Genomic DNA, 23,455 nt, shown 5'->3' on the forward strand with positions numbered 1-23,455 from the left:
CGATGAAGAGGTAACATCTTCAAATAACTTATCCATTTCTTTTGATGAATTACAAGATGCATTTGCTGATTTGCATAAAGTCAATCAAACTTGCAAAGTTAGTTTCATCTTCTAAGAAAACAATTTCAGATTTAGAAAATGAAATTTCAAAATTAAATAAAGAATTAGATCATCTTAGAACTGAAGTCTCAATTTCTAAATCAAATGAAAAAGTTTATATCTCTACTATTTCTGACAAGAAAATATCTGATTCTTGTAGTTGTTGTGGAAAATATGAAAAAGAAATTAAAGATTTGAAAAACTCACTTGCAAAATTTTCTTATAGTATAAATAATTTAGATGTCATGTTAGGAAAACAAAGATGTGTCTCTAATAAGGCTGGAATAGGATATAAACCTGAAAAACAACAAAAATTTCATAAAAACCTCTTTACTTCCACACAAAAATATAATTCTAGTTCTATCACTTGTTTTTACTGTGGAAGAAAAGGGCATGGCACGTCTACTTGTTATTTTGAGAAAAACTACAACAACATTAAAATGATATGGGTCCCAAAAGGATCTTCAGTTTACACTAACACACAAGGACCCAATAAAGTTTGGGTACCTAAGTCAAAAACTTGATTATGTAGGTGTCTTTGAGGAAGGAATGGTACATAGATAGCGGATGTTCAAAACATATGACTGGAGATGCATCAAAGTTTACACATATCTCTCCCAAGAAAAGCGGGCATGTAACTTATGGTGACAACAACAAAGGTAGAATCCTTGGTGTTGGTAAAGTAGGTACAAATTCTTCAAACTTCATTGAAAATGTTCTACTTGTTGAAGGTCTTAAGTACATCCTACTTAGTGTTAGTCAATTATGTGACAAAGGCTATCTAGTATCATTTGATTCTCAAAAATGTCTTATAGAACATAAGCATGACATTAATATAAAGCATATAGGATATAGAGTCAACAATGTATACATGATAGACTTAAACCTAAAACTAGATAAAAATCATTGTTTTCTTAGCAAAGATGATGATCCATGGTTATGGCATAAAAGAATTGCTCACATAAACATGGATCACTTAAACAAATTAATTTCAAAAGATTTAATAGTTGGTTTGCCTAAATTAAAATTTGAAAAAGATAAACTATGTGATGCATGTCAAAAGGGAAAACAAACTAGAGTCTCATTCAAACCCAAAAATATTGTTTCAACTACTCAACCCTTACAATTATTGCATATGGATTTATTTGGTCCATCTAGAACCATGAGTTTTGGAGGAAATTACTATGCTCTTGTCATAGTTGATGATTTCTCTAGATATACATGGACATTATTCATTACTCATAAAAGTTATGCATTTCAAGCATTTAGGAAACTTGCTAAAGTTATACAAAACAAGAAAAATCTTAAGATTGCATCCATTAGAAGTGATCATGGGGGTGAATTTGAAAACAAAGATTTTGAATTATTTTGTGATGAACATGGTATTGAGCATAATTTTTCTGCACCTAGAACCCCTCAACAAAATGGAGTTGTTGAGAGGAAAAATAGGTCATTGGAAGAAATTGCTAGAACTTTATTAAATGATATTTCTCTTCCAAAATAATTTTGGGTTGAATCCGTCAATACTGCATGTTACATCATGAATAGGGCCTTAATAAGACCCATTTTAAAGAAAACCCCATATGAGTTATATAATGGTAGAAAACCTAACATTTCACATCTTCATGTTTTTGGTTGCAAAAGTTTTGTGCTTAATAATGGTAAAGATAATCTAGGAAAATTTGATGCAAAATCTGATGAAGGAATCTTTCTTGGATATTCATTGCAAAGTAAAGCATATAGAATATATAACAAAAGAACTATGAGTATTGAAGAATCCATTCATGTTTCTTTTGATGAATCTAATGTTATTCTATCAAGAAAGAATATACTAGATGATATTGCAGAATCTTTAGAACAAATTCATACTCATGGACAAGATTCTAAAGGAAAAGGGAAAGGAAGCAATGAAGATCCTCAAGAAGAAGCAAAACCAAATGATGAACTTCCAAAAGAATGGAAAGCCTCAAAAGATCATCCCCTCGATAGCATTATTGGTGATATCTCAAAAGGGGTAACAACTAGACATTCTCTTAAAGAATTAAGCAATAATATGGCTTTTGTATCTATGATTGAACCTAAAAATATAAAAGAAGCCATAATAGATGATAATTGGATAATTTCTATGCAAGAAGAACTGAATCAATTTGAAAGAAACAATGTGTGGGAACTTGTTAAGAAACCTAAAAACTATCCCATCATAGGAACAAAATGGGTATTTAGAAATAAGTTAGATGAACATGGAATAATCATTAGAAATAAGGCTAGATTAGTTGCAAAAGGATATAATCAAGAAGAAGGTATAGATTATGAAGAAACATATGCTCCAGTTGCTAGATTAGAAGCCATTAGAATGCTCTTAGCATATGCATCCATAATGAATTTTAAGCTTTATCAAATGGATGTTAAAAGTGATTTTCTAAATGGCTTAATTAAAAAAGAAGTATAAGTTGAACAACCACCAGGTTTTGAAATGTTGATAAGCCAAATCATGTCTATAAATTGAAAAAGGCTTTATATGGCTTGAAACAAGCCCCTAGGGCTTGGTACGAGCATCTAAGTAAGTTCCTTTTAGAAAAAGACTTCTCTAGAGGAAAAGTGGATACTACTCTTTTCATAAAGAGAAAATCACATGATATTTTATTAGTTCAATTTATGTTGATGATATTATTTTTGGATCCACTAATGAATTATTGTGCAAGGAATTCTCTCATGACATGCAAAGTGAGTTTGAAATGTCAATGATGGGAGAACTTAATTTCTTTCTTGGATTGCAAATTAAACAAGCCAAGGATGGTATCTTCGTCAATCAATCCAAGTATTGCAAAGAGTTAATCCACAAATTCGGCATGGAAAATGCTGAGCACATGGCTACACCAATGAGCACTGCTTGCTATCTAGATAAAGATGAAACCGGTCAGTCAATAGATGTTAAGCAATATCGAGGTATGATCGGATCACTTCTTTATTTATTTGCTAGCAGACCTGATATAATGTTTAGTGTGTGTATGTGTGCTAGATTTCAATCAAATTCTAAACAATCACATCTTAGTGTTGTTAAAAGAATCATAAGATATTTAGTAGGCACTATGAACATAGGATTATGGTATCCTAGAAATTCCACATGCACCTTAATTGGATATTCTGATTCAGACTTTGCCAGTTCTAAAACAGATAGAAAGAGCACAAGTGGAACTTGTCAATTCATTGGATCTGCTCTAGTTTCTTGGCATAGTAAGAAACAAAATAGTGTTGCTTTATCCACTGCAGAAGCGGAATATATTTCTGCCGATAGTTGTTGTGCACAAATCTTATGGATGAAGCAACAACTTTCTGACTATGGAATCCTTCTTGACCATATACCTATTAGATGTGATAATACAAGTGCAATTAATCTTTCCAAAAATCCAGTTCAACACTCTAGAACTAAACATATAGAAATTAGGCACCATTTTCTAAGAGATCATGTTCTAAAGGGAGATTGTGTGTTAGAGTTTGTTGATACAAAGAATCAACTTGCTGATATCTTCACAAAACCTTTCCCCAAAGAAACATTCTTTTCTATTAGAAGGGAATTAGGCCTCTTGGATGTTAGTGATTTAGATAAATAAGGATTGATTGATTTATTTATTTTTATGATTGATTGTTTGTGTTAAGTATGTTATTTTGCTTGATTTTGTTTAAATTCTTATTATTATGATAGGCTTTATGCATTATTGTGTGTTTGATGTCTGAATGATTGAATTAAATGCATTAGTAGTGATGATTGATAGTATTAGATGTATTTAGCATAAAAATAGGTAATTTTTAGAGAAACTAGCCTAGTTTATGCTCTGGTAACCGATTACCATTCAGTGTAATCGATTACACAAGAACAAGCAGCCTGTAATCGATTACAACATCCTGTAATCGATTACCAGAAGGCTTACTACTCCTGTAATCGATTACCATACCTTGCAACCGATTACACCTCGTCCTCCTCTATAAATACCTTCAAAACCAGTCACGCTGCACAACCTCACTCTCGTTCTCGTGCCTCCTTCATCCCTAATCTTCAAATTCTCATATCTTCCTCAATTCTTCACCAAAACACGTCCCGTAAAGCCCAATCTTCCTCATTTTCACTCCTCTTTTGATTCCACCAATTGAAATTCACTAAAACTTCCTCAAATGGCAGAATCATCGAAGAAGAGAAAGGGATCATCCTCCACCATCGCTGCTGAGGGCCATCACCGCCACGGACCATCTGAAGCACCCACAACACCTATCCATCCTCCCTTATCATCTCCAAGATCACCCACTCTGTTTTCTTCCGATGATCAACATCTATGGTACCTTTCTCAATTCTCTTCTAGGATCATCTTAGACCTTAAGTACCTAGACATAGATTTCTTCAATGATGAGACATTTGATTGTTATCAAGTGTTTCAAAATTTTGGCTTGGTTGATTTCATGTCTTTAAAATTGCCTTATTATCCTGAACTTGTCAAAGTCTTTTACTGCAATTTAAAAATTCAGGATGGCATTATTTCTTCTGAGGTGCATGGTATTTTCATGATCATTGATCAATCATTGTTCTTTTCTTTGACTAAATTACCCAGTCAAGGTGCACCTTTTGAGGGCACCATTGTTGATGACTGGAAATTTGATTATTCTTGTCATGATGCTCGCCGTATGGTTTGTAATGACCAGGCTAAAATGACCGGTAGATTGCTGGCCGGATCATTGACCTTTGATAATCGCATCATGCACTACATTATTGTTAGAATTTTGCTTCCCCGGTCTTCAAATTTGGCTCAAGCCTCTGAGGAGGACTTGATTTTGATGTGGGCTTTCCTTACCGATCGTCAAATCGACTGGGCTCACTTGGTTCGGTACCGAATGCATAAGGCATTACGGGCCAATGCACCTCTTCCTTACCCTCAATTGGTCACTCTGTTTCTCTGTCATTTTCAAATTCCGCTTGATGATGAACAATTTGTTCAAGTCAAGCGTTCCTTTGCTATTGGTGCTGGTGCAATCACTTCTTTTGGATACCGTAAGGATCGGAATGGTCAATTACTGAAGAAAGATGCATTTCCTCCACAAGATGAGCGTACTCCTTCTCCTCCTCCTCAGCGAGATGATTCAGCCCTCATGACTGAAGTTCTTTCCGAGTTACGGGGTCTTTGTACTTATGTTGGAGAACGTTTTGATTCATTGGATAATCGCTTTGCCGGAATGGATATCTGTCTCACACATCTTGAAGAAGATGTGGGTTATATTCGCCAGAGCTTCGATCTTCCACCACCACCTCCACCTTCTTAGAGTTTAGTTTATAATTTTCTTTTTAAGCCGTGTATTTTGGCTATGGTATTTAAGTTATCATTTTCTGCACTTTATTTATCTTTTGGTATTTGGACTTTAGTCTTTTATGATTGGATTTTATGTGTTTTTAAATTATGATTGTTTGGATTATATTTTGGTTATGACTTATTTATGATTTTGGTTTGTTATGACTTATGATTGATCTTTGTCCACTTCATTATATTATTTGTATTGATTCCCACGAACTTTGGCTTTTTGATGTTGCCAAAGGGGGAGAAAAATGAGGTGGTAGAGAAGCTTAGAAAAAGCTTAGAAATCAAGTGATCATCAATTCCAAAACATAGGGGGAGTGAACGCAATATATTATGCATATACATTGCTTGCTTGTATTTGGATTTTAGGACTTAGATTATCATCATCAAAAAGGGGGAGATTGTAGAAGCAAATGACTTTGATGTTTTGATAATGATCATGATTATTTGATGCAAATGCGCTTTTCAAGTTTAATTCAAAACAATGATTCAAGAATACAAGACACAACATCAAGATGATCACTAGTATTTTAGGAAGGGAATTCCTAATTGAAATAGCAAAAGGTTTGGCCAAGTAATTTAAGTTAAAAAGTGTTTTTCAAGAGAATTACTCTCTGGTAATCAATTACCAGAGGATGTAATCGATTACCAGTGGCCAAAAATGGTTTATAACAGCTATTAAAAATTTGAATTCAAATTTTAGACTGTGTGATCGATTACATAATATTGGTAATCGATTACTAGCAGTTAATAAACATTTTAATTCAAATTTTAAAACCTGTAATCGATTACACAAATCCTGTAATCGATTACCAGAGGAGATTTTCAGAAAATTATTTCTAAGAGTCCTATCTTTTCAAATGGTTTTTACATGGCCACCAAAGGTCTATATATATGTGACTTGAAACACGAATTTGCTCAAAGTTTTTCATAACAAAAAGTCTTATTCTCTCAAAGAGAAAAAACATTTCATCCTCTTGAGAATTTCTTGGCCAATACACTTGCAATTCAATAAGGAATTAATTGAGTGCTCAAATTGTAAAATCTATCTCTTTCAAGAGAGATTTATTCTTCTCTTCTTTCTAAATTCTCAAAGGGGACTGAGAGACCGAGGGTCTCTTGTTGTAAAGAAATCTAAATACAAAGGAAGGATTGTCCTTGTGTGTTCAGAACTTGTAAAAGGATTTTACAAGATAGTGGAACTCTCAAGCGGGTTGCTTGGGGACTGGACGTAGGCACAAGGGTGTGGCCGAACCAGTATAAAACTGAGTTTGCAGTTTCTCTTCCCTTAAACTCGTTTATTTATTATTGATTTATATTTTATATTCAAATTGTTCTATTTGAATCATTATTTAAAAGTTCATTTTTAAGGGAACTTGCAACTTGCATTGAAATTGAAATAGAATTTTTAATTGGGGAAATAGTTTGCAATATCTTAATTCAACCCCCTTCTTAAGATATCTGAGGCCACTTGTTTAACAAAGCACTCGAATTTGGCATAAACAAACACCAATTCCTATTTTAAGACTTGAGGTAACACTCAGCTAAAGAAGAGATCAAACCTCTGTCAGACTTGACTATTGTTAGACTAGTATGAGTACCACTCCAACTAAAATGATTAATAACAACATCATAGTAGAGGACTAAAGATTTTTTATAAAGCTCCCACAACCCCAACTTTAGAGCTTGGGGGACATGTGTACGACTTCAAATCAACTAGCCTCTGTATTCGGTGGTTGACCGAGTAGTCTACTTGGTATCTAGAGAATATGATAGATGTAATTAAGGTAAGAGAAAAACTCAATCTTTCACTAGAAAGATAAAGATATCTCCTAAAATCGGAAGTTAGTTATTATTAGATGAAAGATACGATAAAATCATATCTTTTTTTCTAATTACACTATCTTACAAGAAAAATTGAGATCTTTGATCCAATTTCATTTCTATAAAATGGATCATCAAGGTTAAGGTAAACCAACTATAATCTAACCTATATTATGATACCTGTTTTAGATTACGTCTACATCACTAACTTGAACCTTAGAGTATCTTTAAAGGTACACTCCATCACCATTTGTAGAAGAGCTCACAGAAAAAAAAAAATGTCACTGTGACAATGAATTGCGATCAAATTCGGTAAGTATAGAAAGAGAGCAATATATTATGTAGGAATTCTCTAGCTTAGGAAGTTGAATTGAAGTAGTCATCTTGGTCGATATTAAAATCGCTTGAACTGTGTCATAAAGGAAGTGTAATGTATAAAAGGCTATATGTTAATTAATGAAATCAATAATCCAAGTTGTTTAATTTTCACGAACCTAAAACAATATGTGGATCAAAGGCAAATTATAATCATTCTACATACCCTTAATTTGTCTGAGTTTGTCTCCAGTTATTTATGAAGACGGTCATGAATTTTCGTAACGGTTCAACTCGATAATTTTGCCATGCTCAAGTTTGTTCTAGTCAGTATTAATAGTTTCTCCCCTTTTTGTAGTCTTGTACTATGTATTTGTTTAGATTAGTTTGTTTTAGTATCAGAAGTTATCTTCGATAATTTTAATTTTAAACTTTTCTTTATAAGATTAAGTCTTGGTTAAAATTAAATAATCGTTTCTAAATCATGTATATAGATTTTTGTAAGTGGATGCATGATGCACTTAAAAATATAAAATGTATTTAAAAAATAAAGATGAAAAGAAAAATCATGCGTGTGTACTACATGCATTTTTATTTAATAAAATTATAAAATGGCGGCTTATTATATATCAGTGCTTCTTCAAAGTTTGTTGATGACAAATCCAGCAAAATTACATGCTATTTATTTCCTTCTCTAGTGAATTTGTCTTCTCTCTCTCTAGTGGCAAATACAGGTTGACCGTAAAAAAAATCTTTGACTATATATATATATACGCGAGTGAATTTGGTTTTAATATAACGACGCTCAATAGCATTGTACGATCCATGTAACTAAAACTCAGCTGGTGGAATAATATTATTGTGCATTTTGTTCGTATGTATATCCTACACTATTATTGGTTCTTTTGTTTAAGTCTTACACTTAAATTCACCGTCAAAGATTGAAATTTGCATCTTATCATTAGTATGGTTGGCAGAGCGTGTAGAATATATGAATATGACAGGTTATGTTTTATACGTATAACCAAACTTCAGGAATCCAATATTGATTTTAAGAAAATTATTAGCAGAAAAATAGGACTTCCATTAAAATTAATAATAATTTATATAGAATAATCGGAATGATCGAGAAATAGTCTACGATAGGACAATTGTTTATTGTTTATTCATCCACATGCATATATAACAAAACAAATTAATTAGCAATCCTGCAACTCGAGCTAGAGCAAATTTATTTTATCACTACAAAAATACCATCAAGACGATCGAATAATGAAGCCACCCTAAACGTGAATTATTACACAATGAATAGAAAATCCAACAGGAAGATTGAAAGAACCCCCGTATACTATAATGAACTATAACAACAAGGAATGTCAATGTCTCGTGACACCACAACCTAGCACTCTCTTTTTAATATTTTTTTATAATACGTTAAAATTTATTAAAAATCACTTAATTTTGTGAGTTTTCTTGATTTAGAAGTACAACTCGTCAAAAGATTTTCAAAAAATTTCAATCATTATATACAAATGTAAGTTAAAAGAAATGTTAGTGACATCATATTCTAACATTCCTTTTATACTTTCTTTATAAGTGATTAAAATTTATTAAAAATCATTGAATCTAATGAGTTCTCTTATTTAGAAGTGTAACTCACCAATATAGGAGATTTTAAATAAATTTCAACAATCATATAAAAAGTGTTAGCTAGAAAGAAAATGTCGGAAAGAGGTTCGCTGGCATTCCTTGTTACGCAAATAAAGCAAAAAACTCTTCTAGGACCAAACTTTAAAACAACAATGAGTTGATTAAAAGGGTGATGAGAAGAATAGAGAAAGTTGCAACAAGGGAGGTAGCCTCGCCTCGCGATGGAGGAGGTGTAGTTGAACCAGGCTCGGTCGGGGGAGATTGGGGAGGCGGTGTTTCGTCGCCGGAAGAAGGTGGGGTAGGAGTGGTTCCAGAAGGAGGAGAAGGACCTTGAGTTGGAGGTGAAGAAGTGCTTGTGATGGTGGCAATGCTCAGCTTTTGGCCACTGTTGCAATGGCCTTGGATGGTGCATGCAAAATAGAAGTCCCCGGTACGATTGAGTGTGATTCTTGCTGGTGATGTGGTAATGACTCCCTGGTTTTGATTCACGCTGCAACCATCAAAGCTTGCCCTGTCGGTAAGTTCGGCCACGGTGTGGCTTGCGGTGAATGTGAAGACTGCAAATAGCAAAGATCATCACATAAACAAACACGTACAATAATGCTACGCGTACACGTAGAATACTAGAATGAGACAAAGTTTCCCTTTGACTTTAGGGATATATATATATATATATATATATATATATATATATATATGTTTTTGTGCTGCATCTGTAGTTAAATACTTTGATTATTTTTTAGGAATTGAAATTCATTTAACGAATTAATCTCTTTTTAATATATATTTTTTCATATTTACAAGATAGAGATTGAACTCATGACTATATATTTAAAGATAAAATTATCTATTAATCATCTCTAATCATATTGGTTAGGAAATACTTTTAAAATCGATGTTTGCAAAGAAAATGAAAATAATTACATGGAATATTGCATGTGGTTTTAATTATTAAATGCTCGTAAAATAAAAATGAAACAATTTATTTATTTTAAAATGATTCATGTGAATGTCAGAGTAATTCTTATTCTTATGTCAAGAGACGTTTATAATAATTTTTACGCACATTGCATAACTAATTTTAATTCAGTTAGTAATTGTTTAGGTAAACAACTTAATTAATAACACATTTTAATAAAATAATTATTTAATAAAATTTTCTTAAGTTTCTTGGATAGAAAAAATATAACTAAAAAAATAAATTCTATAAATTTAAAATAAGTTTTGTATAAATTCTCCCTATTTTGTTTTCACATTCATTCATGTAACATTGATCAAAATGTTACATAAATAAATAAAAAAAAATGAGATACAATCAATTTTTTGGCTTTTCATGTTAACTAAAGGACCCAGAGAAGGAATTAAGGTTGTTTGTATGATACAAGGAGTTTAGTTCAATTAATTGAGCAGGGTGAGTGATGTAAATCATCTTATATCGTGTTCAATTCTAATGGATGAAAAAAAGGTTGTTTTGTATGATGATGGTATGGACTGGTACTCACCTAGTATGTCGCCTTCTCTGAATGTTATATTGGAAGCCCAGTCGGAATAGAATGAAGCGCCACCAGGAGGAGCACTTGTCCAACCAGTGTTGTCCCCTACAGTGTATTCTGCGGCTTTGGTGCTCTTTAGCATTGTTGCAGCAACTGCAATTACTATAAGAATCACCATAATATTATGTAACTGACCCATCTTGTTATTACCCTTATGTGTGTTTCAGATCGCCCCTGTTGTATATGGATCTATCTAGCTACTTTTGCCTTTAATTTCCTTCTCTGAGAAGAATAATGGCTTGAAAGTGCCTTCAATTTGTGATGAATATATAGAGAATAGAGAGGCTAACCCGGTATTGTTAATGGAGGACTTCGTCGCATAGAATGACTGGGTTTTTATTTTTTTTAATCTAACTATAGTTGTTGGGTCATACTAGGAGATATGATCAAGTCAATGCATGGAAATGGTCCCAGAAAATAGGCTTGGAAAATATGATATACATTTTTGTTTCCATTATTTTTAAACTCTTCCTCCAGCCACCTCAACAGAATAAGAATATATATTAGTACTCCATCATTGAAAGCCATTTGGACTTACATTATTATTGTGCATTCGACTTTTCTTTTGCAATTTTATATTTTGAATTGGAATGAAAAATAAATAAATTTCAGATTCGGTCAAATGGATTTTTATATGTCGATAGGTATCGTATAAACAAGTTGTTTGGCTGTGAGGTGTGAATCTAAATAAAAACTTCAACAGACATCCTTATTGTTGGAATTTAATATACTGAATTAAAAAATGTCTCAAAAAGTTGAAAAAATCAAATGATTAAAAAGGGCTCTACCAAGACATGGTCTAGAAAACTCGATTATCTCAACCTTAAGGAAGTTTGTTTGGCATGAATAATTATCATATAAATTTTTATAAGAACTAGACGATAAAATGTATACATGATGTAAATATTGTATCTTAACTACAAAATGATATTGTCTTGTTTGCTAATGTACTATATTGTACTTGATAGGACAAAAATACTATATATTCTTCCCAATTTGTTATTGTTCTAAAAAAAATGTAGAAATGATCCTTGGACAATGAGTATGTCATAGGGAATTTTGAAATAAAATTAAAATTTATGACTACTTATATTAGTCTTGATGAATTAGATAATTGTTTCATATATATATATATATATATAGGATGAAGGGTAATATTATGTATGAATATTTTTAGATGATTTAAGAGTAAAATTTCAATGTACTTGTAATAATTTTTCTAATTAAAATAGTTTTAGGCTTAAATATGTTAGTGATCTTTGATATATACCAAAATTTTATTTTTAATTCCTGATAAATTTTTTCTTCATTTCTGCTCCCTGATATTTGAAATATTTTGGTTTATGTCCCTACTGTTAGCAGGGTCCATTAACTGTTGACGTGCCTATAAGTTTGTCATGTCAGCTACCTACATGTTGTGTCTACATCAACTCATTCATAACCGCCTTGATTAGGATCATAAACGCCATTCATTTAAAATACATATGCACAACATGATGCACGGTTCACAAACAATATACACATGGTTTGTTTTAATTTTGAAGTTCCTTGGAGATTCCTATCTTGCGGGGATTAGTTTCTCCTAACACTTTTTGCAACACATATGAATACCATGACATATTGCTTTCACATATACTCGTGGCCATCATGCATTCACTAACGATATCAATCATTCACACAACAATATATGGTATCACTTCATCAACAAATCATAAGTATAAATGTCATGCATTGTTCTATGATTCTTACAATATCAATTTTACACAATTACTTCTCCTACAATACTATGACTTTCATATAGTATAATATTCATATCTAGACTTGTAGTAATCCTATTAAGTTGTTTCTTATCTTGATAGAAAGCTAAGACAATTATCTACAACTTTTAGGTTGACCTCAAAAGCTAGTTCAGTCATTTACTAATCCTAAAATTAGGAAACATGTAAATAGACCTCATAATCCTGACAACTTGATCTTTACTCACTAAAATGACATTATCTAGAGTTCTAGACATCGTTTTTGAGTGAAACCAAAATCATTAATTAGATAACATCTAGGACTACAATTCTTATGCACAAAGTCTAATATCATAATTTTCCTACTCGTTTTTGTGATCCAAGTTAACGTTTACTATGAGGAAAATCAGCACGTGCATCCAACATCAATTATCAAATTCAATTTCAAGAACATAAAAAAGGCAATACATCAGAAACATCCAACAATGAAATTTATCCAAATCATAACAAAACTAAATGCTTCAAGGTATTAACAACATGTCCAAGAAAATAAACTTGCTAAAATCATAAACCTAAGATTATGTTGTATACCTGTGATTCATTGTCACTCATACAATAAAAGAAAAAGAGAGGACCTACTCCCCCTAACCTCAAAATAAGAAAATCCTCGACAATGAAAAGGAAGACGATCTTCCAGCCACCCCCAAGAATGAATTGATCCAATGAAATCATCCACCACAATCTCCACGACAACTCTTACTATGACAAAAACTTAAGTGTGATTTAAAACACAAATTCAAGCTACCTACATGCCATGAGTTTAGAAAAACAAAGAGAAAGATAAAAATATTAACTATGAGGAGCTTTGCGATTAATTCTAATCCAACTTAATTCTTTAATGCTCCTAAGGCCTTGTGGTTTCCTCTCTATATCTATAGGAATAAAGGGGTTCATATGATTATTTTGCCTAATGTGGGACTTAAATGTGCTTTCCTTGATCATGTGACCTACTTTGAAGTCAATTTTCACTAAGATAGAGGTAGAATTTGGTTTCTAAGTTGTAGGGGTGAATTGTAGCTTTTACAACAAGTTTTCCAACGACGGAGATGCAATACCAGAAAATAGGCTTTTAACATTGTTATGACAAACTTTCAACATTAGTTATAAATCGATGTTGAAACTACCATCGTTAAAAGTATCAATTTTAACATTGGTTATGAAGATCAATGTTGAAATCCACCATACAACATCAATTTTTATGAAAATCGATGTCGTATAGTAAAAAATATACAAAAAAATACAAAAACAACATCAAGTTTAACCAAAATCGATGTTGTAAGGTTCAATACAACATCGATTTTGGAAGAAACGATGTTGCAATTCACCATACAATATCGGTTTTTGCCAAAACCAATGTTGTTATGCTACTATACAACATTGGTTTTTGTCAAAATCGATGTTGTATGGTGAATTACAATATTGATTCTTTTAGAACCCATGTTGTCTTTGCATTTTTTAATATGGTGTCTATTTTGTTAATTAATTTAAACTTGCAAATTGAAAAAATAACCCATTCAAGCAGTATTCAAGAAGTACAAAATATAATATTCAAATTATTATTGAATAATTACTATCAAATAAAAGAAATACTTAAAATAATGAAACAATAATCTCCATACTTAAAATCATCTATAACCTAAGCTAATTAAACATAATTCTACAATGGCTAACTCTTATGCTAACTTTGTTACTCTCAGCCTGCCTCAGCTTTAAATTTGGACCAGGCACAACGACTTTCAATTTGGCTTCCAAAATGGTCCTTCTATATACTATCTATAAAAGAAAACCCTCTGGAAATTCCTAAAATGCCTCTACCTAAGATTGTGACAGCTATTCATTTCCTTGGTTTTTTGGTCTTTTAGCCCTTTCATTTCCCACTCTCGTGCTTCTTACATGTGTTTGATTTTCTAGACTCTACTTGCTCACCTGTTTCGGATACGTGTTTTGCTTTTTTTTTTTTTTCAACAGCAACACGTGTTTTGCTTTTTTTTTTCCAAAACAGCAACACGTCTTCTTTTTCTTAAAGCACTAAAGCAGCTTTTAATTCCTTCATTTCACACTTTCGTGCACTTTCTCCCCCCTATTTTGTTACCCTATTGAGTTTCTTCCTCATTCACTGAACTTTTTGTGAATATTTTTGCATTTTTATCGTATTATGTTTGCCAAGTTTTTGTTTTTGTCTTGTTTTAACGTGTTTGTGAGTTTTCTAACATTTTTCCCTTCCTTAATGGTGTTTTCACTATTAGAAAATACACTTTCAACATCGGTTATTTAGAATATTCTACATCGGTTCTAAAACCGATGTTGAAAGTGACGATGTTGAATGTATGAATGTTAACATCGGTTTTGGAGAACCGATGTTAACATACATATGACAACATTGGTTCTCTAAATACCCGATGTTAAACACAATGAATAACAGCAAAAAAAGTGTACGCATGATGAACGTTGACATCGATTTTCCATTAAAACCGATGTTAATATATGCCCTTAACATCGGTTTTGCTAGAAAACCGATGTCAACATTGATGATGCATACACTTATTTGGTGTAGTTCTTTGTGTATAACATCGGTTAATTATAAATAACCGATGTTAATATTCAAATATTCACATCGATTATTTATAATTAACCGATGTTAATTTACAATAGTTGACATCGGTTATCTACAGATAACCGATGTTAAAATACAAACGCTGACATCGGTTATACACAAAAAACCGATGTTAATATACAAACGTCAACATCGATTTTCTATTATAACTGATGTTGTTTTCAAGTATTTTTTTATATATACTTTCTATTTTTACAGTAAACCCAAAATTGTACTTGTCAAATGCAATTTCAGGAGGCCCAATTCATAGCAAATAAACATTTTATTTTGCTTTCAAGCAGTTTTAATGATAATAAACATCAAATAATTGATTTATATATTATAAAGAACAATCAACAAATGAATTCAATGTTCATGTTACATAGAAAATGTAAAAAATGTCAAAAATGTTAAAAAATGTCCCTAAATCCTAGGCCTGATCTCTAACTCGGAGATAAAACTGTGCCCACTGGATCCGCAATGCTTTTAATCTCTCAGGCTCCAACGGTCTAGGATCGTTATAATACTGCATGATTAAATAAATCATATTAAGTTAATAATGTAATACAAATTATAAATAAATCGATTTTCTTTGAAATAAACTTACCGCTTCCCAATTATTTCTAAAAGTTCCTAAAATGATGGTGGACATCCAGTGCATCACATAGTAGCCGCACTCAGTAGTTCCTTTTTGTCTATTACACTAAATACATAATGAAATTTGGATATTAATTAAACAACTAGTGTACAGACACATAAAGAAATATATATAAGTGGAAGTTTTATGTAAATGACGTACCTTGACGACAATCCACCTAGCAGGAGCCTTTGATTTAGGCTGTGGAGAATCATCAAGACCCTTGATAGCACTGTTCCATATGAGTAACAATTAAAAACTGGTGTTGTACGTTGAGGTATTACAATGCAAATGTATTGAAAAGAACACTAACCTATTAATAATTCCCTTAAGGTAGTTGTCTGGCCTGTTATGCAATGAACAAAACCAGACAACTAAGTGTTCCTTGGGCAGGATGACTACCATCTGCCAGTGTCCGCTGCAGTGGAACCTAAAATGGGTTAGTACATTAGTAAACATTAATTAAATTTTGTTATTTTGTGACTTACCCATTTAGGTAGGCTCCAAGATACACATCGCGTTGTGAACTCTGCATCCAACTCTTTATGTAACTTTCAGATTCAAACTGCAATTGCCCAGACCTCTGAATGGACTGAGGCTCGAGGAATCCATAGATATCAGAATTCCCCGCTCGCATACATGTTTCAGTGAGATGCGTGTTTATGTTAAGTCAAAGTTAAATATTTATGAATTGAAAGCCATAACTTAGGTAAATAAAAGCCTTTTATATAAAGACTTACAGAATCCACAACTATAACACTGATATGCTGAGACATTGACCACCGTGTGTGATTTCGGAGAGGTTTTCGTGCTTTATGTACAGGGGGAAATCTGGATTAACGACCCCGAATACGGTGGCATCCCATCTAACCTGATAAGGCCTTAAGAAAAGCTCTGGGATGGTCAATGTCATCAGATAAAGCGGACCATCGGGCTTCGGAGGTGGTTTTGGCGGAGACACAACTACCTGTTCATGAAACAAAGTTAAATAGCCAAATTTGGGGCACGCTTAATGAATTAATTTAAAAAGAAGAAACATATAATAAGGACAATAAGTACCTGGTGTGATAAAGACTTGACCAGATGTGTCGGCCAAGCAGGGAAGGTGTGAAGTGTCTGCCCCACTAAGGAAACCTCATCAGTGGGTACAGGAACTGGAGCATCTGCATCTTTAACCTCGTCCACACTCACCTTTACTTAGCCAGGCAACAAAGGAGTGTTATGAACATGAGTGGATCCCTCATAAACTCTCCCCACGGCAACCAGGCGAGCAAGACCTGCTTCTATGTACAAGCCGCACCTGTCAGAGTCACCTGTCTCTGGATCGTTTCCTGAGGGATCAACACAACTCCCCTTTGTGCTCACCCGAGGACCGGAGGGACCAGGACCAACCAGAGAGGCTCAGGAGTTCCCTGAGATTGCATCTGTGACTGAAGCTGGCTGAAGGATGCCATGACCTGCCTCATCACTTTCTCTGTGATGGACTCCTCTAGCTGGTCCCTGATCTGCTGAGTCAGCTGCTGTAATTCGTCAGGAGGCAGGGAGGAAGCACTGCGGGATGCCCGTGGAGCCGATCCAAAGTATTGCTTGATGGTGACACCGGCTCCAGCAGCACGGACACGTCTAGGGTGCTCTGGACGTCCAATAGCAGCGACCAGAACATCCTAACGTCCATGGGGGACGAACGATCCCTGCGTGGCCTGCTCCTCAAATGAATCCTACACAGAAAACACACAGTGGTACATGGCATTCTCAAAATATTCAAACATAATTGTAATGGTTAGTTGAAAATGACTTACAATCTTCTCAGCGATTTCCTTTGTGGCCTCAGTTGTCATCTCCCCTGTCTTCTTCGTGCGGGCCATCTTCCACTTCACGTGGCGTCTGACCGGGGATGGAGGGTCGATGACGCCATCAATGCTTCCTGACTGTGCAGCTTCCTGCAGCTTCTTCTTGGTCTTCTCAGCTAGGAGCTTCTGCTCCAAATAATCTTAACCCCCACGAGACAAAACGTGGGGGGCAGTATTCTGCTTCTGGATGGCCTGTGCCTTGATGCGCACATCCTGGAAAAATTAAACAATAATGTTTGAAATGGGTAGAATGAAGTATAATAACATCATGTTTAATATGAGAAACAACTTAAATGGCAAAGGAACATACCTCCCAAGAAGGGTCTCTGCGAGTCTGGCAAAACTGGGCCCACTTTTCCTTGCTGATGTCGTATTTGTCACAGATAGTGTCCTCGACACCGTCCTGATCGGCTGCAAGGGCCCATTTCCTCGTGAGGTCTGATTTAAACTGCCTCCATCTCTCCCCCACGGTCTGTAGTAACTTCCTTTTCGTCCTACTGTCAGAAGCCTCTGGGATATCAAATTCCGCCTGACAACATGAAACAAAGTTTATTTGTTACAATAATGAAATTTTTTGGCTATTAATTACACGAAATCAAATAAGAAAAGAGAAATACCTGAATATACCTGCTCACCAGTCAACGGTATCGGCGCAATATCATGCTCTTGACTTCCATTAAAAGCTTTTCTCAATCGTCTGTAAGGATGATTGGGTGTTAGAAAGCGGCGATGCCTACTGTAGACTATTTTTCTGCCATGTTTAAGTTGTATGTAACTTGTATTTTCTTCACAGATGGGGCATGCATGATGACCCTTAACACTGTAACCGCTGAGATTCCCATATGCTGGAAAGTCATTAATGGTACAAAAAAGCATTGCACGCATTTCAAAGGTCTCCTTGTGAAACGCATCAAACACTACAACCCCCTCGTCCCACAACTTTCTCAGATCTTCAACCAACAAACTTAGATAAACATCAATGTCATTTCCTGGCTGTCTTGGGCCCGATATCATCATAGACAACATCATGTATTTTCGCTTCATGCACAACCAAGGAGGCAAATTGTAAATTACTAGCAGAACTGGCCATGAACTGTGTTGAGTGCTTAAGGTGCCATATGGATTCATTCCATCACTGGCTAGTCCAAGTCTAAGATTTCTTGGCTCATTCCCGAAATCCGGATACAAACCATCAATCTTCTTCCACTGGGAGCAATCAGCCGGATGACGGACCATTCCATCAGAAATCCTTCCATTTGCATGCCATGTAAGGTCTTTTGCGTCGTCCTCGTTAGCAAAAAGACGCTTAAACCTTGGAATGATTGGAAGATACCACAAAACCTTTGCTGGCGGGCCCCTCTGTGACTTTTCATCATAATTGCTTTCCTCATCATCCTTCACTTTGTACCGTGAAGTCCCACACACAGGGCATGTAGACAGGCATAGCATAAGTTACAAATATACCAGTAATGCATACAACAACAATTTCAAATTAGTTTTCGAATCAAACATATAAATACCTGAGTTCGAGGCTTCAAAGATATAATCAAAGCGCTTCCATAGCAACGACAATTAGAAGTAGTAAATGATAACCCTAAAAAAAACCATACAGAAATTAGCCACAGTGTATTTAAAGCCTTTTATCAACAATATCAGGGTTGTCCAGTATTCAAATAGAGAAGAACCATAATGATAATGGGTTTAGCTTTTTCCGTGAGTAATGGAGAAGGAAAACTTGTCTACAATAGTACTAGTAGTTGTTTCATTTGCACACTGCACAATTCATAAATGATAAGGGGATCCACAATATTCAGAAGAAGCTCAATGAAGTGAAGGATTTAGCATCTAATAGAAGCCTATCTAATGATGAGATAAAGGCTAAGAGAGAATTACAGCAAGAATTGTGGGAGGCCTCAACAACTTATGAATCTTTATTAAGGCAGAAATCTAGAGCTAAAAGGCTAAAAGAAGGGGACAACAACTCAGCTTATTTCCATAAAGTCATCAATTTCAGAAGACATTATAATGGTCTTCAAGGAATTCTCATTCAGGGTGAATGGATTCAAAACCCCAATGATGTTAAGAAGGAGGCTGTGAATTTTTTCCTCAATAGATTTATTGAGTAGCAGTTTTGTAGACCCACTCTTGATGGAGTGCAATTCTTTTCAATAAACCAGGAGCAGAGGGAGTTTTTGGTTGTTCCTTTTTTGGATTTGGAGATCAAAGAAGCAGTGTGGAGTTGTGATGGGGACAAATGTCCTGGACCTGATGGCTTCAACTTCAAATTCATTAAAGAATTTTGGGAAATGCTGAAAACTGACTTCAGAAGATTTGTAGATGAATTCCATGTGCATGGCAGCTTCCCTAGAGGCAATAATGCTTCTTTCATAGCTCTAATTCCCAAAACCAAACACCCCCAGTCATTTGATGACTACAGACCAATCTCCTTGATTGGATGTATGTACAAGGTGATAGCTAAGTTATTAGCAAATAGATTGAGACAAGTGATATCTGGTCTTATTGATGAGAGGCAGACAGCTTTCATAAAAAACAGACACATCCTACATGACATACTAGTTCTTAATGAGGTGATTAAGGAAGCTTGTAGAAGCAAAAGGCCAGCTATGGTTTTCAAGGTGGATTTTGAAAAGGCCTATGACTCAATCTTATGGGCATTTTTGGATTATATGCTGCAAAGAATGGGTTTTTGTCCCAAATGGAGACACTGGATTTCTGCCTGTCTTAATTCAGCAAGCATTTCAATTCTTGTGAATGGCAGTCCTACAAAGGAATTTACTCCTACTAGAGGCTTGAGGCAAGGGGACCCTTTAGCTCCCTTACTCTTTAATATAGTTGGAGAAGGCATCACAGGATTGATGAGGGAAGCAGTTCAGAAGAACTTATATAGAAGCTATATGGCTGGAAAGAAAAAGGAACCCATTAATATTTTGCAGTATGCAGATGACACAGTATTTGTGGGAGAGGCTGCTTGGGAGAATGTTGTTGTTTTGAAGGCTATGCTCAGGGGATTTGAATTGGCCTCAGGTCTGAAGATTAATTATGCAAAAATCCAGTTTGGGATTATAGAAGGTAGAGTCAATTGGGTAAGTCAGGCTGCACAAATTCTGAACTGTAGGCAGCTGCAAATCCCCTTCTGCTATTTGGGTATTCCGGTTGGGGCTAAACCCTCAAGCAACATGGTGTGGGAGCCTTTGATTAGTAAATATGAATCCAAGTTATCTAAGTGGGCACAGAAGAATATTTCCATGGCAGGGAAGGTGACTTTAATCAATTCGGTGCTCAATGCTTTACCAATATATTTGCTCTCCTTTTTCAAGATCCCTCAAAAGGAGAGCAAATAGATTGGTAACACTGCAAAGAAACTTTCTGTGGGGGGAGATAAGGATTACAAGAAAATTCCTTGGGTAAAATAGGAAGCTATTTGCTTACCTAAGGAGGAAGGTGGTTTGGGGATTAAAGAAATATCTAAATTTAATGAAGCTTTGCTGAGTAAATGGAAGCAGCACCAGAGGTGCTTTGTATTATCTTTTCATTCAGTACCACTTGTACTGTTTTTTTTTATCTCAATAATATATTATACATTATGCCTTCCAAAAAAAAGTACAAAAAAAAATTAAAAAGTAAATACAGTGGGGAGGCAGAGATATAAAGGTTGCCAACCTGACTGTCTGATCTGTGTGTATTCCAACAAGTAGAAAATCTCCAAGATCCCTAGCAAGCCTCAAGATCTATATAACATAAAGGTCAGTTAATACAATATCAAGCCACACATCCATTTAAACAATCTAAATGGTAGTAGCAGCATAGAAGTAAATTATTGCAAGAGCCTAATATAATTTATCATGTCTCACCCTCCCAGAATAACCCTCATCTAATAACCCAAGATTTATTTTCTATAGCTAGATATAATAGGCAAATGGCAATAGATTATTGAATAAAAACAAGATAAGCAGAAATCAAGATGCAGATGGATCAAAGAGGGGGACAGCAACACATCCTATTTTCATAGAGTTATTAATTTGAGGACGAGGAGAAATGCTTTGAGGGGGTTGCAGATTCGTGACACCTGGGTGGAAAATCCTAACATTATAAAGGCTAAAACCCTTCATCATTTTCAGATAAGCAGTTCACTTCAAGATATGTTATTGTAAAACAGTTACAAGCATAATAACTAAATGCAATACAAGAATATGAGAACTGATGAACCCAGTTACTTTGAATAGGTAACTGTTTTTAATATCAACAGTTACCTATTTTTATAGTCCAAAACAATTATCAACAGTTACCTATTTTAATCCCACATTGTAAAATAACTAAATGCAACAACCTATTTTAATATCAACAGTTACCTATTTAAAACAATTACAAGCATAATTTGCAATAACAGGATATGAGAACTTTTAGAAACTGCCAATACGACGCAAGTGAATAGTTTATAAACAGTCCGGAAGCATTCAACAATTAAGCGAATAAAATAGAAAAGAGAGCAAGCAACCCAGTTCCTCAAATCCAAATGGGCAAAAACATTATCTATACTTAAGCATTACTTGCTAAAGAAACAAAAAATATGTTAAAACAACAATAGTGAAGCCCCCTCTGTTGGACAGTAAAATGTTAAAGCAATTGCAGGCAATTTCAACAACCCTGTGGATCCATCTACAGAAATCATGGTTGATTCTCTGTTATAGTGCAAACAGAATAACACCTTACTAAAATCAAGCAACATTACTTATTACTACCCAAAAAAAATAAAATAGGTCAAATGAAGTATAGAAGTTAGTGTTACCTTGATGAAGAGAACCCAGCAACACACGCACGTCAGCGGAGCCTGTACAATCGCAAACAAAAACCTTTTCTTTATTATCCGATGCCACTCCCAATTCGGGTCAAACCACTCCCAACAAAACTTAGCATACACGAATTTGACCTACGTACCTCACGGAGAAAGCTTTGACCTTTGAGCACCGACGACTGTTTCAGCACCCTAGTAGCAACTCTGTATCTAGGGTTTTCTTCGAGCCAGGACAATGTGGGTTCTGTGGGGTTCGAGCGACGACAATATGGGTTTTTCGGCAGTGTAGGGGGTTCTGTGGGTTCCAGCGAGGACAATGTGGGTTTTCCGGCAGTGTAAAGGGTTCTGTGGGTTCGACCAACGACAATGTGGGTGTCGACGGAGCGGTTTCCGGCAGATTTCGGGCGGGAGGAGAAAGAGAACAGCGATTTCAGGCAGGAGGATGACAAAGAGAAGAGGTAGGGCAAGGTTTTCGAACGCGTGCGGCTTCTAAAATCTCTATTTTTTTAACTTATAAACACAACAACATCGGTTTTTTATGGATAATCGATGTTAACTGAATGTACTTAACATCGATTTTGTAAAAACCGATGTTAACATCAAATACATTACATCAGTTTTTTAACAAACCGATGTTAAAATCAACTCCTTAACATCGGCTCCCTCAAAACCGATGTTAACTCTATGAAGTTAACATCGGTTTTGCCCAAACCGATGTTACCATATTCATCTTAACATCATGTTAACATCGGTTTTTTAAATAACCGATGTTAACATCAATTAGTTTACATCGATTATGCTAAAACCGATGTTAAGTAACTCTATTTAATTACAAAAATGCCACCGCGCTTTCGTTAACATCGGTTTTTGCTATAACCGATGTTAATTGGGCGATGTAGAAAGCTTTTTTTTAGTAGTGTTTATTTTGTCTGCAGAACAAGATGCAGGGTATCACGCGCATGGATGCTGCCCTGGACGCAATGCGT

At 34.7% G+C, this 23,455-nt stretch overlaps 1 protein-coding gene across 1 annotated transcript; it reads right to left on the minus strand.

Annotated features, from left to right (window-relative positions):
- Positions 1–8,668: 8,668 nt before the first annotated feature.
- LOC100806172 (cucumber peeling cupredoxin) lies at positions 8,669–11,094 on the minus strand. Its single transcript, XM_003527132.5, has 2 exons — positions 10,730–11,094; positions 8,669–9,784 (listed from the first exon to the last, which is right to left on the minus strand). The coding sequence occupies exons 1-2, from the start codon at positions 10,917–10,919 to the stop codon at positions 9,369–9,371; spliced, it is 606 nt and encodes a 201-aa protein (XP_003527180.1). The 5' UTR covers positions 10,920–11,094; the 3' UTR covers positions 8,669–9,368.
- Between the last annotated feature and the right edge of the window lie 12,361 nt (positions 11,095–23,455).

Source organism: Glycine max, chromosome 6 (assembly GCF_000004515.6).
Source record: "Glycine max cultivar Williams 82 chromosome 6, Glycine_max_v4.0, whole genome shotgun sequence".
Classification (NCBI taxonomy): Eukaryota; Viridiplantae; Streptophyta; class Magnoliopsida; order Fabales; family Fabaceae; genus Glycine; species Glycine max.

Coding starts and splice junctions, on each gene's coding strand:
- LOC100806172 (XM_003527132.5), bottom strand. CDS start 10,919: ATGGGTCAGTTACATAATATTATGGTGATTCTTATAGTAATTGCAGTT. Junction 9,785..10,729: donor CAGAGAAGGCGACATACTAG/GTGAGTACCAGT, acceptor TGCTATTTGCAG/TCTTCACATTCACCGCAAGC.